Source organism: Dendrobates tinctorius, unplaced genomic scaffold, assembly GCF_039654945.1.
Source record: "Dendrobates tinctorius isolate UK_male_01 unplaced genomic scaffold, ASM3965494v1 ptg000069l, whole genome shotgun sequence".
NCBI classification, from domain to species: Eukaryota; Metazoa; Chordata; class Amphibia; order Anura; family Dendrobatidae; genus Dendrobates; species Dendrobates tinctorius.
The window spans coordinates 19,216,774-19,234,233 of NW_027361737.1; the positions used below are offsets into that span (position 1 = coordinate 19,216,774).

Sequence of the window (17,460 nt, forward strand, 5' to 3'; positions counted from 1 at the left end):
TTAGGGATGTGGACGCCCCCTTGGTCTGTGCACCTCATATATTCAGCTTTCTATAGGCAGGTGTAACACACAGGCAGGCACCAGTCCAGCTCTGCCCCGCTCCCTCCATTTTGAGGCCTGTTCACAGTTTGTTTTGAGTTTTTTTTTTAAGACAAAAAATGTTAACCGAGTACCCCAAGTTTTTTTTAGAAGTGATACTATTTATTCCCTTACTGCCGTGTTTCTACGCATTGTATTACTCCAGGATATTTGTCTTTTGGGTGCTTTCACATTGCCCGGTGTTCCAGTCGGAGCATACATCCAAAATCCCTGGCAAAACAGGGTTCGGACTAATGCGCCCACGTGGTCATGGACTGTAATGGTGCCGGCAGAGCCAACATGCACTTTGACGAGCGTCATTTTCGGGAGTGACCGTCTGCAGGAGGCGGACACCCAGACATAGTGGCCTCTGACACTGCTGTATCTCCTGCACACTTCTCTTTACATACATCATGCTACTGTGGTTCCCCCCCGTACAGGGGAAAGAAAGTTTCTTCACCAACAAAGAAGATTCTTTACTGTAACAGCATTGAGCCTATAGTAAACTCTGCCGAAGATTTCCATCTGAAATAAGTAGCAAGCAAGTAGAATTTAGCAGCACTCATATATACTAAATCCGACAGCCTACATACATCTGGGCCTACATAACTTAGTGAGCATAACATTACAAGTTATGGGCCCTACATTGCCACAGATGGGTCAGTCATCTGAGGATTAAGGGCTGTTACAGATGCCTGGAATCATTGGACCGATCTCAGATCACAATGCACAGACTGACGACGCATCTCCTAAGCCGGGCGTGACAGCCTCATTGAAGTATACAGTTGTGGCCAAAAGTATTGACACCCCTGCAATTCTGTCAGATAATACTCAGTTTCTTCCTGAAAATGATTGCAAACACAAATTCTTTGGTATTATCTTCATTTAGTTTGTCTTAAATGAAAAAACACAAAAGAGAATGAAGCAAAAAGCAAAACATTGATCATTTCACACAAAACTCCAAAAACGGGACGGACAAAAGTATTGGCACCCACAGCCTAATACTTGGTTGCACAACCTTTAGGCAAAATAACTGCGACCAACCGCTTCCAGTAACCATCAATGAGTTTCTTACAATGCTCTGCTGGAATTTTAGACCATTCTTCTTTGGCAAACTGCTCCAGGTCCCTGATATTTGAAGGGTGCCTTCTCCAAACTGCCATTTTTAGATCTCTCCACAGGTGTTCTATGGGATTCAGGTCTGGACTCATTGCTGGCCACCTTAGAAGTCTCCAGTGCTTTCTCTCAAACCATTTTCTAGTGCTTTTTGAAGTGTGTTTTGGGTCATTGTCTTGCTGGAAGACCCATGACCTCTGAGGGAGACCCAGCTTTCTCACACTGGGTCCTACATTATGCTGCAAAATTTGTTGGTAGTCTTCAGACTTCATAATGCCATGCACACGGTCAAGCAGTCCAGTGCCAGAGGCAGAAAAGCAACCCCAAAACGTCAGGGATCCTCCGCCATGTTTGACTGTAGGGACCGTGTTCTTTTCTTTGAATGCCTCTTTTTTTCTCCTGTAAACTCTATGTTGATGCCTTTGCCCAAAAAGCTCTACTTTTGTCTCATCTGACCAGAGAACATTCTTCCAAAATGTTTTAGGCTTTTTCAGGTAAGTTTTGGCAAACTCCAGCCTGGCTTTTTTATGTCTCGGGGTAAGAAGTGGAGTCTTCCTGGGTCTCCTACCATACAGTCCCTTTTCATTCAGACGCCGACGGATAGTACGGGTTGACACTCTTGTACCCTCGGACAGCAGGGCAGCTTGAACTTGTTTGGATGTTAGTCGAGGTTCTTTATCCAACATCCGCACAATCTTGCGTTGAAATCTCTTGTCAGTTTTTTTTTTCCATCCACATCTAGGGAGGTTAGCCACAGTGCCATGGGCGTTAAACTTCTTGATGACACTGCGCACGGTAGACACAGGAACATTCTGGTCTTTGGAGATGGACTTGTAGCCTTGAGATTGCTCATGCTTCCTCACAATTTGGTTTCTCAAGTCCTCAGACAGTTCTTTGGTCTTCTTTCTTTTCTCCATGCTCAATGTGGTACACACAAGGACACAGGACAGAGGTTGAGTCAACTTTAATCCATGTCAACTGGCTGCAAGTGTGATTTAGTTATTGCCAACACCTGTTAGGTGCCACGGGTAAGTTACAGGTGCTGTTAATTACACAAATTAGAGAAGCATCACATGATTTTTCGAACAGTGCCAATACTTTTGTCCACCCTCTTTTTTATGTTTGGTGTGGAATTATATCCAATTTGGCTTTAGGACAATTCTTTTTGTGTTTTTTCATTTAAGACAAATTAAATGAAGATAATAATAGCAAAGAATTTGTGTTTGCAATCATTTTCAGGAAGAAACTGAGTATTATCTGACAGAATTGCAGGGGTGTCAATACTTTTGGCCACAACTGTATGAAGTGGTCACTTGGGTCAGGAGACGCTCGGCCAGTCCGTGCATTGTGATCCGAGATCGGTCCGATGAGTCCAGACATCTGTTTGAGCCCTTATTCTGATTACCATATACTCTATAAATAATGTTTTACCCAATATGAGGAAAACTATCATATTCGGGGTGGATTTTTTTTCCTTCCTCTGAATTGACGGCAGTATAGGCTGAACTGGTTGGCGATGTGTCTTTTTTAGCCTCGCATTAGATCTTCGAGTGTTTTTTTTAGCTCTTAACTCGGTGACCTAAATGAGTCAGATCTCAGACCACTTGTGTGACTGCAGCGTGTCCAACATAAAAGAAAAAAATCTTTGACTAACGTATGATTCAGCTTTGCTCTAGAAAGACACCATATAGGGTTTTCCTGGAAGTCAAAGTGTTAAAAGGAGTCTACCAATGATGCCGAAGTGATTCACATATTACACAGATGATTAGCCTCCCGCTCGTGACCAAATATCGGCTTATTCCACTGTTAAGAAAGAAAAGCGTCATGTTCTTTGAACACTACAACTTTCTGAAGATGTTGGACACTTCTAACTACAAGTCCCAGAATGCCTTCACTAGTTATCTTACAGCATTATAATGTAGGGTTTACTAAACCAGGTGAGTTTAGTAATTCCACGGTGCTGAGCACTGCGACCCCCAACCACCATGATATAAACAGGCTGGTCTGTGTTCAGAAAGACATGGCGAGAGCAGCACGTGCCAGCAGGTATGTGCTAATGGCGCACTGTATCGACGGCACTCGGGAGGGAGGGGAAAAAGACACGACTGCCAATAATAGGGGGCAGTCTCTGACTGGTATTACTGGTGGAGAGGGGGAACTGTGCAGTTGGTATTATGAAAGGGGCTGATGGTCAAGGAGAGTTGTGAAGTTCTCGGCTTTAAGTGGGAGCTCCCCTATAGCTAAAACTCATAGCGGTCAATGAACAGTTGGTGGTCGGTCTGTTTGACAAAAGAATGGAATCTGGATATTGTTCCTTCTTGCACACAAGCCCCTACAGCTCCCAAAAATTATTTTATCAAATACATTTTACTGGGATTGGCCCATAAACATCAGTCACCTAATCACAAGATCGGTGATCAATCGAAGATTCCTTGGGACACTACCAACCACAAAGGTCTCAAAGTCTCCTGTGAGACAGGAGTGGTAGTGAGCATGTGTTCCCACCACGCCATTACCCATCTATAGTAGGTGTTGAGCATGCTCATGGGATCTCAGAAGCCGGACCCTCAGCGATCATACATCTATCCTGTGGACGGCAGATAACTGGTGTTCATGGGACAACCCATCTAAGATGACGGCTCCAGATGCACGGGATTTGTTCAGAATCCAGTGAGATCCTTGTATTGTCCTGGACGGGCTCATTAAGTAAGAGATGCTGCCGTAAGGAGCTATGGCCGTCCTGACTTCCAGTATATAGTACATCCTGTCCACAAGGACTAAAGCCTCCACCATCACCGGTGAAGACAAACTAATACGATCAATACTGACGAGCATCACACCACCACTGATGGATGGCCGAGGCCGTAACACTTGTAAGATACTTATATTCTCCTGCCCCCTGCTGGTAAGCTGTGGTAAGTTCAGATGACACGGCTCTTGATGGGAGATGAAAATAGGATATGTATACCAATGATTTAGGAAGTGCTGCTACCTATCAGCCAGCAAAGGTAAAGCAAGAGAAGGCTAATCACTACGACTGCTGGGACCCCCATTGCTTCTCTGAAGACGAATATTAGCATCTGCTTCTTCACACTGCTGCTTTCATTCACCGTCTAAACATTAAAGCACAACATAGCCCCGTTCACACTCTGCTCTGCGCACACACAGTGTCTTTTTCAGGCAGATTCCACTTGAAATCCACCAGAAAAAAAACGCTGAAAAACAGCCCCAGAAAATGAATACATTGTACAGCAACGTCAAAACGACCATGCTGTGCACAGGATCCGCCCCATGTCACTCCTTGCAGCCACTTCAGGGTCCAGTCCAAAACCACCGAAAGAGTTAAAAGAATTAACACGCTCATTCATTGGGCGGCTTCCACTGGTAATCCGGCACTCTCTATACTAACATTATGGGATGAAAGCCACAGGTGAAGCCTCTTCAGGAAAATGAACGCTGGCACATAGATTACACAGTGATGAAAAATGCCTCTCTTTCTGCAGTATGGCATAAAATCACTGATGTGTGAATTAGGCCCCAAATATCCGAGTGCTCTCCTCGGCTTTCTGCAAGTCCTATAGACTTCAGCTAGAGTGGGATCACGTATATGTAACCACTGCTCCATGCAGGAAGGGGCCATTGGATCCCTGTTCTTGTACACAAAATCAGAGGTGGGTCATCAGCGATGAGACATTTTCCATTTTGGGAATACACCTTTAAGTCTGCTGATCCTGGGGGTCCCAGACATTACACCCACATTGATCATTAAAGGGGTATTTCCAGTTATAACTTGCCCCCCACTACCTGAACGGGAATACATTGACCTTGATAAAATGGAGAGGTGGCTACGCATGTGCCCTGCCAATCTATTCAATGTCTACTGGAGTAATGAAGATGACCAAGAGCAATCCTCCACTATCTACGTCAGTCCTATGGAGTGACAGCACACAAGTGTGACCAGCGCTCTATTTATAAGGAGACATGAAACCTCTGCTCTGATGATTAGGTCTGATCAGTTATCTATAAATTCACAACTCTTCTGTGACAGAATATCCAAGAGCTTAGCCATTTAGAGAGATGATGGAAATACCCCTTTGATCACCCTGCAGATATTTGCTGCACTGTGGCTCACGTGTGGAGCGCCTCCTAATAGCGTCCACATATTCATTCTACTCAATACTCCTATGTTCCTATGGACGTTTTGGCTACAGAGTAGTGATGAGCGAGCGTGCTCATGTGTTAATAGAGTATCTCTGGCGTGCTCCAATAATATATGTTTCAGTCTCCGTGGCTGCACAACACATGCGGAGATTACCTGTTTATTAGACAATCCCTGCATGTTATCTGTCGAACAGCCGCGAGACGTGCAGCCGCGGGGACTCGAACATAGTGTTTGAGCACGCTGAAGATACTCTATTTACGCACGAGCATCCTCGGATAACATCTTATCCACGCTCGTTCATCACTACTAGAGAGATTTTCCAGGGTTTGGATTTTGATGACATATTCCTAGGACAGGTCATCGATATCTGATCCATGGGGGATCCAATACCCAGCACTCACACTGATCAGCTGTTTCCAGCTTAGGTGGTGGTCAGATGTTAAAAATTGTATGGTGCTAGAACAGCATGGCTCCAGTCACTACGTAGTACCCAATCCCAGGTACTGTAGCTCAGCTCCTATTCACTTCAATAGTAACCTGAGAACGGCCGCTACACGGTGAATGAAGCGCTGGTGATCCATTTCCGTACATGGCTTACATCTGGCTAACGCTGAAAACAACTGATCAAGGGGGGGGTTACTGGGTGTCAGACCCCACAGATCAGACCTTGAGGACCTATGCCAAGGATAGATCATCAACGTCTTAACCCTGGAAACCTCTTTTAAAGCAAGTCTGATGACAAGGCTCATAATGTCTCAACAACTAAGCTCTAAACCCTGATGTGAAGATGTCCCTTCTATCTGCACCCCGGAGCCTACACAGTCCGGATAGAAACAGGCAACTGCTCTAATAACACTTGTCTGGGAAATCCGTGACACGATGGTGCTCACATTAATCTCCATGGTCTACCACTGACACCATACTACTCCTGTCCCCAAACATCTGCCCTAATCTACCATCGGCCGATTATGGCCACATAAAGCGCACCACTATATACACGCGCTGGTCAGTAGGCATTACCTTTACAGTTGTCCTTTGTCACCACATCAGATATTTCAAAAAGTTTTAAAGGGAGAGGCATTTTGCGGTTAGCAGCAATAGTTTTCAACAAGCCGGGCAGTAAAGATGTGCGGGCCACCTGAGGAAGGAGAGAAGGCAGAAGTGAAACACAAAGAATTTCAGCTTGAAATTAGCTTCAAGGGGCAGAGTGAGAAGAGACATTGAAAGTATATCTAAAGGCTATGGTATAAATGTCTGATAGATGTGTGTCCCCAAATCTCCTGGCGTCTGACCAGCGGTGAGTGGAGAGGTGGCTGTGCAGGTGCCGGCTCTAGCGGCTGTATTAGGAGCCCCCAGACCAAGAACTGGAGAGAGACGGCTCCTGTATGACCACTTCTTCACTGCTGCTGGTCAGATACCAAATGGAACAAGGGATTGACGGACGCCATTCTCAAAAAATGTGCGAATACCAGGCAGCTAAAGAAATTCATGCACAGACATTTATGGCTCGTCCTAAGGATATGCCAGAAAGGTCCCTTATAACTACGCTAAAGAGCTAAGTCCAGGCTCAGCTAATTTACAAGTGTTTCCAAGTTCCAAATTTATATGACAAACGGCTGTGCTGCTGACCGCCAAAGATTTTCAGGCCCACATGACAACATATATCATAATATAATGAAAACATATGGAGGAGATGTGGAAGTAGGTAAGGAGGGAAGACAGACAGAAGTCAAACAATAAGACCAGAGGAAAGCAGCACTACTAAATTACTATGGCATACAGTACAGACCAAAAGTCTGGACACACCTTCTCATTCAAAGAGTTTTCTTTATTTTCATGACTATGAAAACTGTAGATTCACTCTGAAGGCATCAAAACTATGAATTAACACATGTGGAATTATATAATTAACAAAAAGGTGTGAAACAACTGAAAGTCTTAGTTACTCACCGGTTAACGGTGTTTTTCGGAGTCCATGACAGCACCACCTGAGAGAGAGGGGATCCGCCCTTCAGGAACAGGAAACCTACAGATACAAAAGGGCGGCACCTCTCCCACGCATCAGTTGGATTACAGAGCACAAGAGGACCACAATGGTTAATGGCAAAATTTATATACTATATGTACTTTTACACAACTATTCCTTACCAGTGTACATACAAGAGGAAGAAGTGCACACCCAAATTTAAAATAAAGGGAGGGAATATACGGGTGCTGTCATGGACTCCAAAAAACACCGTTAACCGGTGAGTAACTAAGACTTTATCGGTCGTCCATGACAGCACCACCTGAGAGAATTACAGAGAGTAAAACTATTTAGGGAGGGACTACAGCCTGCAGTACCCTTATACCAAAAGAGAGGTCTGTGGAAGCACCCAAGTCTAGCCTATAATGATTATAAAAGGTGCTCGGAGAGGACCAAGTAGCCGCCTTACATATCTGGTCAATGGAGACTTCTGATCTCTCGGCCCACGAGGACGCCATGGCTCTGGTGGAATGCGCCCTCACTTTTGCAGGTGCCGGTCTGCCCTCTGAGGTGTATGCAATTGAAATAGCCTCTCTAATCCACCTAGCTAGTGTATTTTTTGACACTCTACAGCCTTTCCTGGGACCTTGATGGGAGATAAATAGGGCATTCTCTTTCCAGGGGTCAGTAACCGCTAGATATTCTTTAAGGCATTCTCTAACATCTAAGGTGTGTAATTTCTCTTCCTTCTCATTAGCTGGATTAGGGAGGAAGGATGGAAGGACTATTTCCTGTGTTCTATGAAAGCTAGAAACTACCTTCGGTAAGTACGCCGGGTCAGGTCTGAGTATTACCCTATCGTCCTTAAACTGTAAATAAGGAGGACGCCTAGATAATGCCTGGATGTCGCTTACTCTACGAGCTGAGGTTAGAGCTACCAGGAAGGCTACCTTGAGGGACAGGTTTTTTATAGAGGCTGATGAGATGGGTTCGAATGGAGCTTCTGTCATGGCTGTAAGGACTAGGTTCAGGTCCCATGGCATGAATCTATCCTTCACCACTGGCCTGGATCTACCTGCTGCCTTGATGAATCTACTGATCCAGTAATTACCCGCGATGTTGCAGCTAAAGAGGGCCCCCAAGGCTGAAACTTGTACTTTGAGGGTACTAGTGGAGAGCCCCATTTCTAGACCTTTCTGAAGAAATTCTAAGATTTGATTTATAGGAGCCGAACCCCCAGCGACTACTCTAGAGTTCTTTAGGAATCTCTTCCAAATTCTGACATAGATCTTGGTAGTAGTGATCTTTCTACTTTTAAGTAGAGTGTCAACCAGGTCTGGGGAGAAGCCTTTATCTTTCAGCAGTGCCCGTTCAAACTCCACGCCGTCAGAAGTAGGCCAGCCACCTGAGGATGAAAGACTGGGCCCTGGGATAGGAGATCCGGGATCTCCGGCAGGACCCAAGGATCGGACACTGACATGGTCCTGAGGCATGAGAACCAAGCCCTCCTGGGCCAAAACGGAGCGATCACTATAACTTTCGCTCTGTCTCTCCTGATTTTCCTCACCACTAGAGGTAATAGCGATAGGGGAGGGAAGGCATAGGATAGCCCGAAAACCCACTTTATCAGCAAGGAGTCTACCGCCAGGGGGTCTTCTCTGGGATTTAGTGAGCAAAACGGTCTTACTTTCCTGTTTTCTTTGGTGGCAAAGAGATCTATCTCTGGCAGTCCCCACTTCTGTACAATCAGGTCGAAGATAGAGTTTTTTAGGGACCATTCTCCTTGCCTTAAGAGATTGCGGCTCAGGAAATCTGCCGTGGTGTTTTCTTTCCCCTTTATATGTAGAGCTGTTAATGATAGGAAATGCTGCTCTGCTAGCTGGAACAGCCGTTCTGCTACATTCATCAGGGATTTGGAACGGGTCCCGCCTTGGTGGTTGATATACGCTACGGTGACCAGATTGTCGGAGAACACTCGCACATGATGGCCCTGTAGATACACAAGCAGTTCTTTAGCCGCCAGCTCTACTGCTGTCAATTCTTTCAAGTTGGATGACATCTCTATCTGATGATGCTCCCATAGGCCCTGGACCAGAATTTCCCCCATATGAGCCCCCCAACCGGAAGGGCTAGCATCCGTGGTGATTATGCGGGATATGTCATATTCCCAGGGAACCCCTCTGGATAAATTATTCTCATCTAACCACCATTCTAGGGACTCCCTTGTGTTTCGGGACAAGGTTAGCTGGCCCTCTAAGTAACCCCCAAGCATTTTTTGATGCCTTAAGACCTCGCCCTGTAGAGTTCTTGAATGAAACTGGGCCCACTGGACCGCCGGGATACAGGAGGAAAGTGAACCTAGAAGGGACATGGCTTTCCTGAGGGACATGGTCGGGTTATTGGAAGCGTTCAGGACCTGATAGTGTAGGCGAACCAGCTTCTCTGGGGGCAGACGGCATTCCTGTTTTACGGAATCTAGGATGAGGCCCAAGAATTGTTGGATTCTCATCGGCTGTAACCGAGATTTTTTAATGTTAAGCAGCCATCCTAACCGTTCTAGGGCAGACCTTGCCCTTTGTAGCTGTTGCAAACAATGGTTAGCCGTTTTCCCTACAATCAAGAAGTCATCTAAGTAGGGAACTACTAAAATGTCTAATTCACGTAGATGGGCCATAACTTCCGCTACTACTTTAGTAAACACACGGGGAGCGACTGCCACCCCAAAGGGAAGGGCCGCATACTGGAAATGTTGAACTGACCCATCTAACTGCACTGCCACTCTGAGAAAACTTTGATGATCTGCATGAATGGGTATATGGTAGTAGGCATCTTTCAAATCTAACACCACCATGAAGCAGTTTTGAAACAGTAATTTTATTGTTGAATTAATTGTTTCCATCTTAAATGGGCGTGTGACCAGGAATTCATTGAGGGATTTAAGATTTATTATGGTCCTAAAGGAACTGTCTGGCTTGCGGACCAGGAACAAAGGGGAGTAGAAACCTTTCCCCCTTTCTTCCTCTGGAACTTTAGTTAGGACCTTTTTATGGCAGGGCAGACTGTTCTGAAGAGGATGACCTAAGAGGAGTGACCTTAAAACGATCTTGGGGAACCCGGGAGAATTCTAGTCGTAGGCCCGCAGCTACCACCCCCAGTATCCAGTTGCTATTAGAGATTAATGTCCAGGCCGGGTAGAAGGCAGCTAGTCTCCCCCCTACCGGAGCAACTAGTCATTGGGGCGGCTTTTTAGTGTCCCGTGCTGGACCTTCCTGGCGCCCCCCTCCTCCAAACATGAATCCAGTACCTCTCCTTCTTTTGTCATCCCATCTGCCCTGATCCCTGGACGGCCTCCTACGGAAATATCCTTTCCTGGTAAAGGGGCGTCTAAAAGAGGGGTTCGGCAGACTGGGGAACTTCTTTTTATCGTCCCCGGCCTTCTCTAAAAGTTCATCCAGGACGGGCCCAAACAGGTATTCGCCCTCACAAGGAATGGAACAGAGTCGAGATCTGGCCTGGATGTCTCCTGGCCAGCATTTTAACCAGAGAGCCCTTCGAGCTGCGTTGGATAAACCTGCGGTTCTAGCCGCCATCCTCGCAGAATCTGCTGACGCATCAGGCAGAAAAGCAGCAGCACTTTGGATAACTGGTAAAGCTTTTCGAATGTATGCTCTTGAGGTTCCATCCTTCAATTGGGAATCCAGCTGATCCAGCCAGACCATCAAGGATCTGGCCGTACATGTGGCCGCTACCGCTGGTCTCAAGGCACCCGCTGACATCTCCCATGTTCCTTTCAGAAAAGAATCCGCTTTTTTATCTAGCGGGTCTTTTAAGGAGGCCATGTCATCGAAAGGTATGGAGGACTTTTTGGAGGCTTTGGCCACTGCCGCGTCCAGCTTAGGGGCCTTGTCCCATTTGGTTACCACTGGGTCATCAAACGGGTACCTTCGTTTGAAGGCGGGTGGCAAAGAACCTCTTTTTTCTGGCTTTTTCCATTCTCTATCTATTAGGTTCTGGACTTTATCATTCAGCGGAAAGGATCTGCGCTTTCTGGGATCTAGGCCTCCGAACATCACGTCCTGTGCCGAAAGTTCCGGTTTTGTGTCTGCTACCCCCATGGTGGACCTTACTGCTTTAACTAACTTATCCATCTGGTCTAAGGGAAAGCAGAAACGGCTCGAGTCTTCCTCTGAAGATGATGAAGTGGAGGCCGAGGAATCTGAGGAGATATCGATTCCAGGTGCGGCTGAAGACTCTGAACCCGAGAGGTTAACATCTCTTCCCTTAGAGGAGTCTTTTTTAGATAGGGCCTTCATTTCTGTCCTGATTATCTCCCTCAGGCTTGTGGTGAAGTCTGGTGTTTCTTCCGCCACCTGTATGGACGGGGAAGAGTGTAAGGGCCTGTCAATCTACCCCTAGGGTACCGTCCCCATCCAACCCCTACCGTTTGTCGCACGCAAGGCTGACACAACTTTTTAGGGTGGCCGTCTGGCAAAGGACAATTACAGAGGGCACATTCCCTGTGCTTCTGCTTCCCCGTAGCTTTCCTTGCCTGCGAAAGAATGAAATAAAACACTGCATCAGGGTACATTCACGGAGATCTCTTACCCATGCAGACGAGGCAGGTACCGGGTCACGGAGGGAGGCAGGAGGGTCCTTTAGCCTGGAGGAACTTCTGTGGCTTTGTTCGCCCGTCCGTTTCTTCTTCTGCTGGCCACTCGCATGTAAATTCGCTGTGGCCTGTTTCTCTGGGCCGGCACCCGACTTCCGGTTTCGGCGTTCCCGGCCCCGCCCCTTCCGCTGCGTCACTTCCGCCGCGCGATCAAGGCCGCGGGAGCGCGCGGAAAGGAGCCGGCACGGCGCCCCCGGCTCCGGAATGCCCGCCGCCCCCACATGCGCCGACCTGCGCCCGCCGAACAGGCGCGACCACCAGCCCCCGGCAAGAGAGGGAGAGAGAGAGAGAGGAGCAAGCGGAGACCGGGTGAATGCAACAGGAGGGGTTCCAGGGGTCATACTTACCTTGTGCCGGCCCTATGGAGACGGCTGTCCACCGGACCCTCTGCTCCGCCTGCTCCAACCACTGTCGTGGTGACCTACCCGGCCCCACCGTGGCGCATCCAGGGACCCGAGCTTGACCGAGGTAGGAGACCCCCCCGCTACCTGGGTCGGTCAGCCGGCCTGGGAATCCCTCGACGACTCCATGATGGACCATCTGTAGGAAGTCCCGTCCTATAGGAACAGGAAACCAACTGATGCGTGGGAGAGGTGCCGCCCTTTTGTATCTGTAGGTTTCCTGTTCCTGAAGGGCGGATCCCCTCTCTCTCAGGTGGTGCTGTCATGGACGACCGATAAAATATGTCTTATATTCTAGGTTCTTCAAAGTAGCCACCTTTTGCTTTGATTACTGCTTTGCACACTCTTGGCATTCTCTTGATGAGCTTCAAGAGGTAGTCACCGGAAATGGTCTTCCAACAGTCTTGAAGGAGTTCCCAGAGATGATTAGCACTTGTTGGCCCTTTTGCCTTCACTCAAGGGTCCAGCTCACCCCAAACCATATTGATCCGGTTCAGGTGTGGTGATTGTGGAGGCCAGGTCATCTGGCGTAGCACCCCATCACTCTCCTTCTTGGTCAAATAGCCCTTACACAGCCTGGAGGTGTGTTTGAGGTCATTGTATTGTTGGAAAATAAATGATGGTCCAACTAAACGCAAACCGGATAGAATAGCATGCCGCTGCAAGATGCTGTGGTAGCCTTGCTGGTTCAGCATGCCTTCAATTTTGAATAAATCCCCAAAAGTGTCACCAGCAAAGCACCCCCACACCATCACACCTCCTCCTCCATGCTTCACGGTGGGAACCAGGCATGTAGAGTCCATCCGTTCACCTTTTCTGCATCGCACAAAGACATGGTGGTTGGAACCAAAGATCTCAAATTTGGACTCATCAGACCAAAGCACAGATTTCCACTGGTCTAATGTCCATTCCTTGTGTTCTTTAGCCCAAACAAGTCTCCTCTGCATGTTGCCTGCCCTTAGCAGTGGTTTTCTAGCAGCTATTTTACCATGAAGGCCTGCTGCACAAAGTCTCCTCTTAACAGTTGTTGTAGAGATGTGTCTGCTGCTAGAACTCTGTGTGGCATTGACCTGGTCTCTAATCTGAGCTGCTGCTAAACTGCGATTTCTGAGGCTGGTGACTCGGATGAACTTATCCTCCGCAGCAGAGGTGACTCTTGGTCTTCCTTTCCTGGGGCAGTCCTCATGTGTGCCAGTTTCTTTGTAGCGCTTGGTGGTTTTTGCCACTGCACTTGGGGACACTTTCAAAGTTTTCCCAATTTTTCAGACTGACTGACCTTCATTTCTTAAAGTAATGATGGCCACTCGTTTTTCTTTACTTAGCTGCTTTTTTCTTGCCATAATACAAATTCTCACAGACTATTCAGTAGGACTATCCGCTGTGTATCCACCAGACTTCTGCACCACACAACTGATGGTCCCAACCCCATTTATAAGGCAAGAAATCCCACTTATTAAACCTGACAGGGCACACCTGTGAAGTGAAAACCATTTCCGGTGACTACCTCTTGAAGGTCATCAAGAGAATGCCAAGAGTGTGCAAAGCAGTAATCAAACCAAAAGGTGGCTACTTTGAAGAAACTAGACTATTAGACATACAGTATTTTCAGTTGTTTCACACTTTTTTGTTAATTATATGATTCCACATGTGTTAATTCATAGTTTTGATGCCTTCAGAGTGAATCTACAATTTTCATAGTCATGAAAATAAAGAAAACTCTTTGAATGAGAAGGTGTGTCCAAACTTTTGGTCTGTACTGTACGTCAGTGCACCATCAGTGATAGTAGGTAAATAAGCTCAAGAAGTAAAGTGCATAGTGTGCTTTTAACGATAAAGCCTATCCTGAAAACATCATGTCTGCTTACCCATCATAGATCTGGAGTGCTATCACCCTCCTCACAGCCCCTGACGCGCGTTTCACGTACCTGCTTTATCGAAGGGGTAAAGGGGCTTCGATAAAGCAGGTACGCGAAACACGCATCACAATAAAGTAAGACAAGCCAGTAATTTTATAAACCTATAAAAAAAAATCCGTTGCCAACCGGAAACAAGCCTCTCTGGCTAAAGTATTATACCAAGAACTAGAAAATATATACTTCAATGAGATAATAAATGTCATATGAAATGATACCAACCAATTATGATTGATACATATGCTTAAAATAAGGCACATGAATAGAGAGGTATATAATAATGATCATTTTTATTGCACATATAATTTAGACAATACATAGATATTTAAAGTGAGGTAGATGGAAAAAAACACATGGCAGCTAAAAGATAATGGCACAATCAAAGTTGGTAATAGTGCCAGACAGGATAAAGGCATCTCACAGGCCAAAGATGCACTATACTGGGCATAAAGTATATCAATTGAAATAATCACAGAATAGGGCTAAATAATACATCAAGGTTTTAGTAGCAAGGTCCTAGACCATAAGGTAGCAATATCCATAAACAGGCGATTACCTGGTCTGGATAAAATTATTGCAGCATAAACGACAGACTAGTGAAAAAGCCCTATATTGATGAACACAGGTAAATGGTTAATAAGAGCTACATACAGCAGAGTGAATACCTTGCGACATAATCCCGATAATGTGCAGGAGTGCCCGTGGGATGCGCTGAAGCCCCGACGCGCGTTTCACCGTCCTCGGCTTCGTCAGGAGGCATGGTTAAAATGTCAGAGCATGGGGATTAAATAGGGGAAGTGTAAGTCCGTCAGCGAATCGGCGCGCATCCAGACGTGATGTCCCGCCCCATGACGAAGCAGGCTGGCGCGCACAGTGTATGATGGGAGAGAGGACATACGTCATCACCTAGCATCTCCCCTTCCTACAGCTCCAGGGAACAGCAATGGGGGCGTCCTGTGCGCCCTCATATGTTAATCTGTTCCTGGGGCTGTGGGAGAGGAATACGGTCCTTGACACACCTGTTCACGGCTTCAGCGCGTCCCACGGGCACTCCTGCACATTATCGGGATTATGTCGCAAGGTATTCACTCTGCTATTTGTAGCTCTTATTAACCATTTACCTGCGTTCATCAATATAGAGCTTTTTCACTAGTCTGTCGTTTATGCTGCAATAATTACTTTTATCCAGACCAGGTAATCGCCTGTTTATGGATATTGCTACCTTATGGTCTAGGACCTTGCTACTAAAACCTTGATGTATTATTTAGCCATATTCTGTGATTATTTCAAATGATATACTTTATGCCTGGTATAGTGCATCTTTGGCCTGTGAGATGCCTTTATCCTGTCTGGCACTATTACCAACTTTGATTGTGCCATTATCTTTTAGCTGCCATGTGTTTTTTCCATCTACCTCACTTTAAATATCTATGTATTGTCTAAATTATACAGTGGGGCAAAAAAGTATTTAGTCAGTCAGCAATAGTGCAAGTTCCACGACTTAAAAAGATGAGAGGCGTCTGTAATTTACATCATAGGTAGACCTCAACTATGGGAGACAAACTGAGAAAAAAAAATCCAGAAAATCACATTGTCTGTTTTTTTTTCATTTTATGTGCATATTATGGTGGAAAATAAGTATTTGTTCAGAAACAAAATTTCATCTCAATACTTTGTGATATATCCTTTGTTGGCAATGACAGAGGTCAAACGTTTTCTGTAAGTCTTCACAAGGTTGCCACACACTGTTGTTGGTATGTTGGCCCATTCCTCCATGCAGATCTCCTCTAGAGCAGTGATGTTTTTGGCTTTTCGCTTGGCAACATGGACTTTCAACTCCCTCCAAAGGTTTTCTATAGGGTTGAGATCTGGAGACTGGCTAGGCCACTCCAGGACCTTGAAATGCTTCTTACGAAGCCACTCCTTCGTTGCCCTGGTGGTGTGCTTTGGATCATTGTCATGTTGAAAGACCCAGCCACGTTTCATCTTCAATGCCCTTGCTGATGGAAGGAGGTTTGCACTCAAAATCTCACGATACATGGCCCCATTCATTCTTTCATGTACCCGGATCAGTCGTCCTGGCCCCTTTGCAGAAAAACAGCCCCAAAGCATGATGTTTCCACCACCATGCTTTACAGTAGGTATGGTGTTTGATGGATGCAACTCAGTATTCTTTTTCCTCCAAACACGACAAGTTGTGTTTCTACCAAACAGTTCCAGTTTGGTTTCATCAGACCATAGGACATTCTCCCAAAACTCCTCTGGATCAGCCAAATGCTCTCTAGCAAACTTCAGACGGGCCCGGACATGTACAGGCTTAAGCAGTGGGACACGTCTGGCACTGCAGGATCTGAGTCCATGGTGGCGTAGTGTGTTACTTATGGTAGGCCTTGTTACATTGGTCCCAGCTCTCTGCAGTTCATTCACTAGGTCCCCCCGCGTGGTTCTGGGATTTTTGCTCACCGTTCTTGTGATCATTCTGACCCCACGGGGTGGGATTTTGCGTGGAGCACCAGATCGAGGGAGATTATCAGTGGTCTTGTATGTCTTCCATTTTCTAATTATTGCTCCCACAGTTGATTTCTTCACTCCAAGCTGGTTGGCTATTGCAGATTCAGTCTTCCCAGCCTGGTGCAGGGCTACAATTTTGTTTCTGGTGTCCTTTGACAGCTCTTTGGTCTTCACCATAGTGGAGGTTGGAGTCAGACTGTTTGAGGGTGTGCACAGGTGTCTTTTTATACTGATAACAAGTTTAAACAGGTGCCATTACTACAGGTAATGAGTGGAGGAAAGAGGAGACTCTTAAAGAAGAAGTTACAGGTCTGTGAGAGCCAGAAATCTTGATTGCTTGTTTCTGACCAAATACTTATTTTCCACCATAATATGCAAATAAAATGAAAAAAAAACAGACAATGTGATTTTCTGGATTTTTTTTTCTCAGTTTGTCTCCCATAGTTGAGGTCTACCTATGATGTAAATTACAGACGCCTCTCATCTTTTTAAGTGGTGGAACTTGCACTATTGCTGACTGACTAAATACTTTTTTGCCCCACTGTATGTGCAATAAAAATTATCACTATTATATGTCTCTCTATTCAGGTGGCTTATTTTAAGCATATGTATCAATCATAATTGGTTGGTATCATATCATATGA

The 17,460-nt window shown here is 46.0% G+C and overlaps 1 protein-coding gene across 1 annotated transcript in view; it reads right to left on the reverse strand.

Moving 5' to 3' along the window:
* FARSB (phenylalanyl-tRNA synthetase subunit beta) overlaps window positions 1-17,460 on the reverse strand; it is a 121,643-nt gene that overhangs the window by 35,068 nt on the left and 69,115 nt on the right. The window contains exon 15 of the mRNA XM_073581125.1: window positions 6,377-6,494. Within this exon, the coding sequence (XP_073437226.1) occupies window positions 6,377-6,494 (118 nt within the window). The remainder of the gene's footprint in view (window positions 1-6,376; window positions 6,495-17,460) is intronic.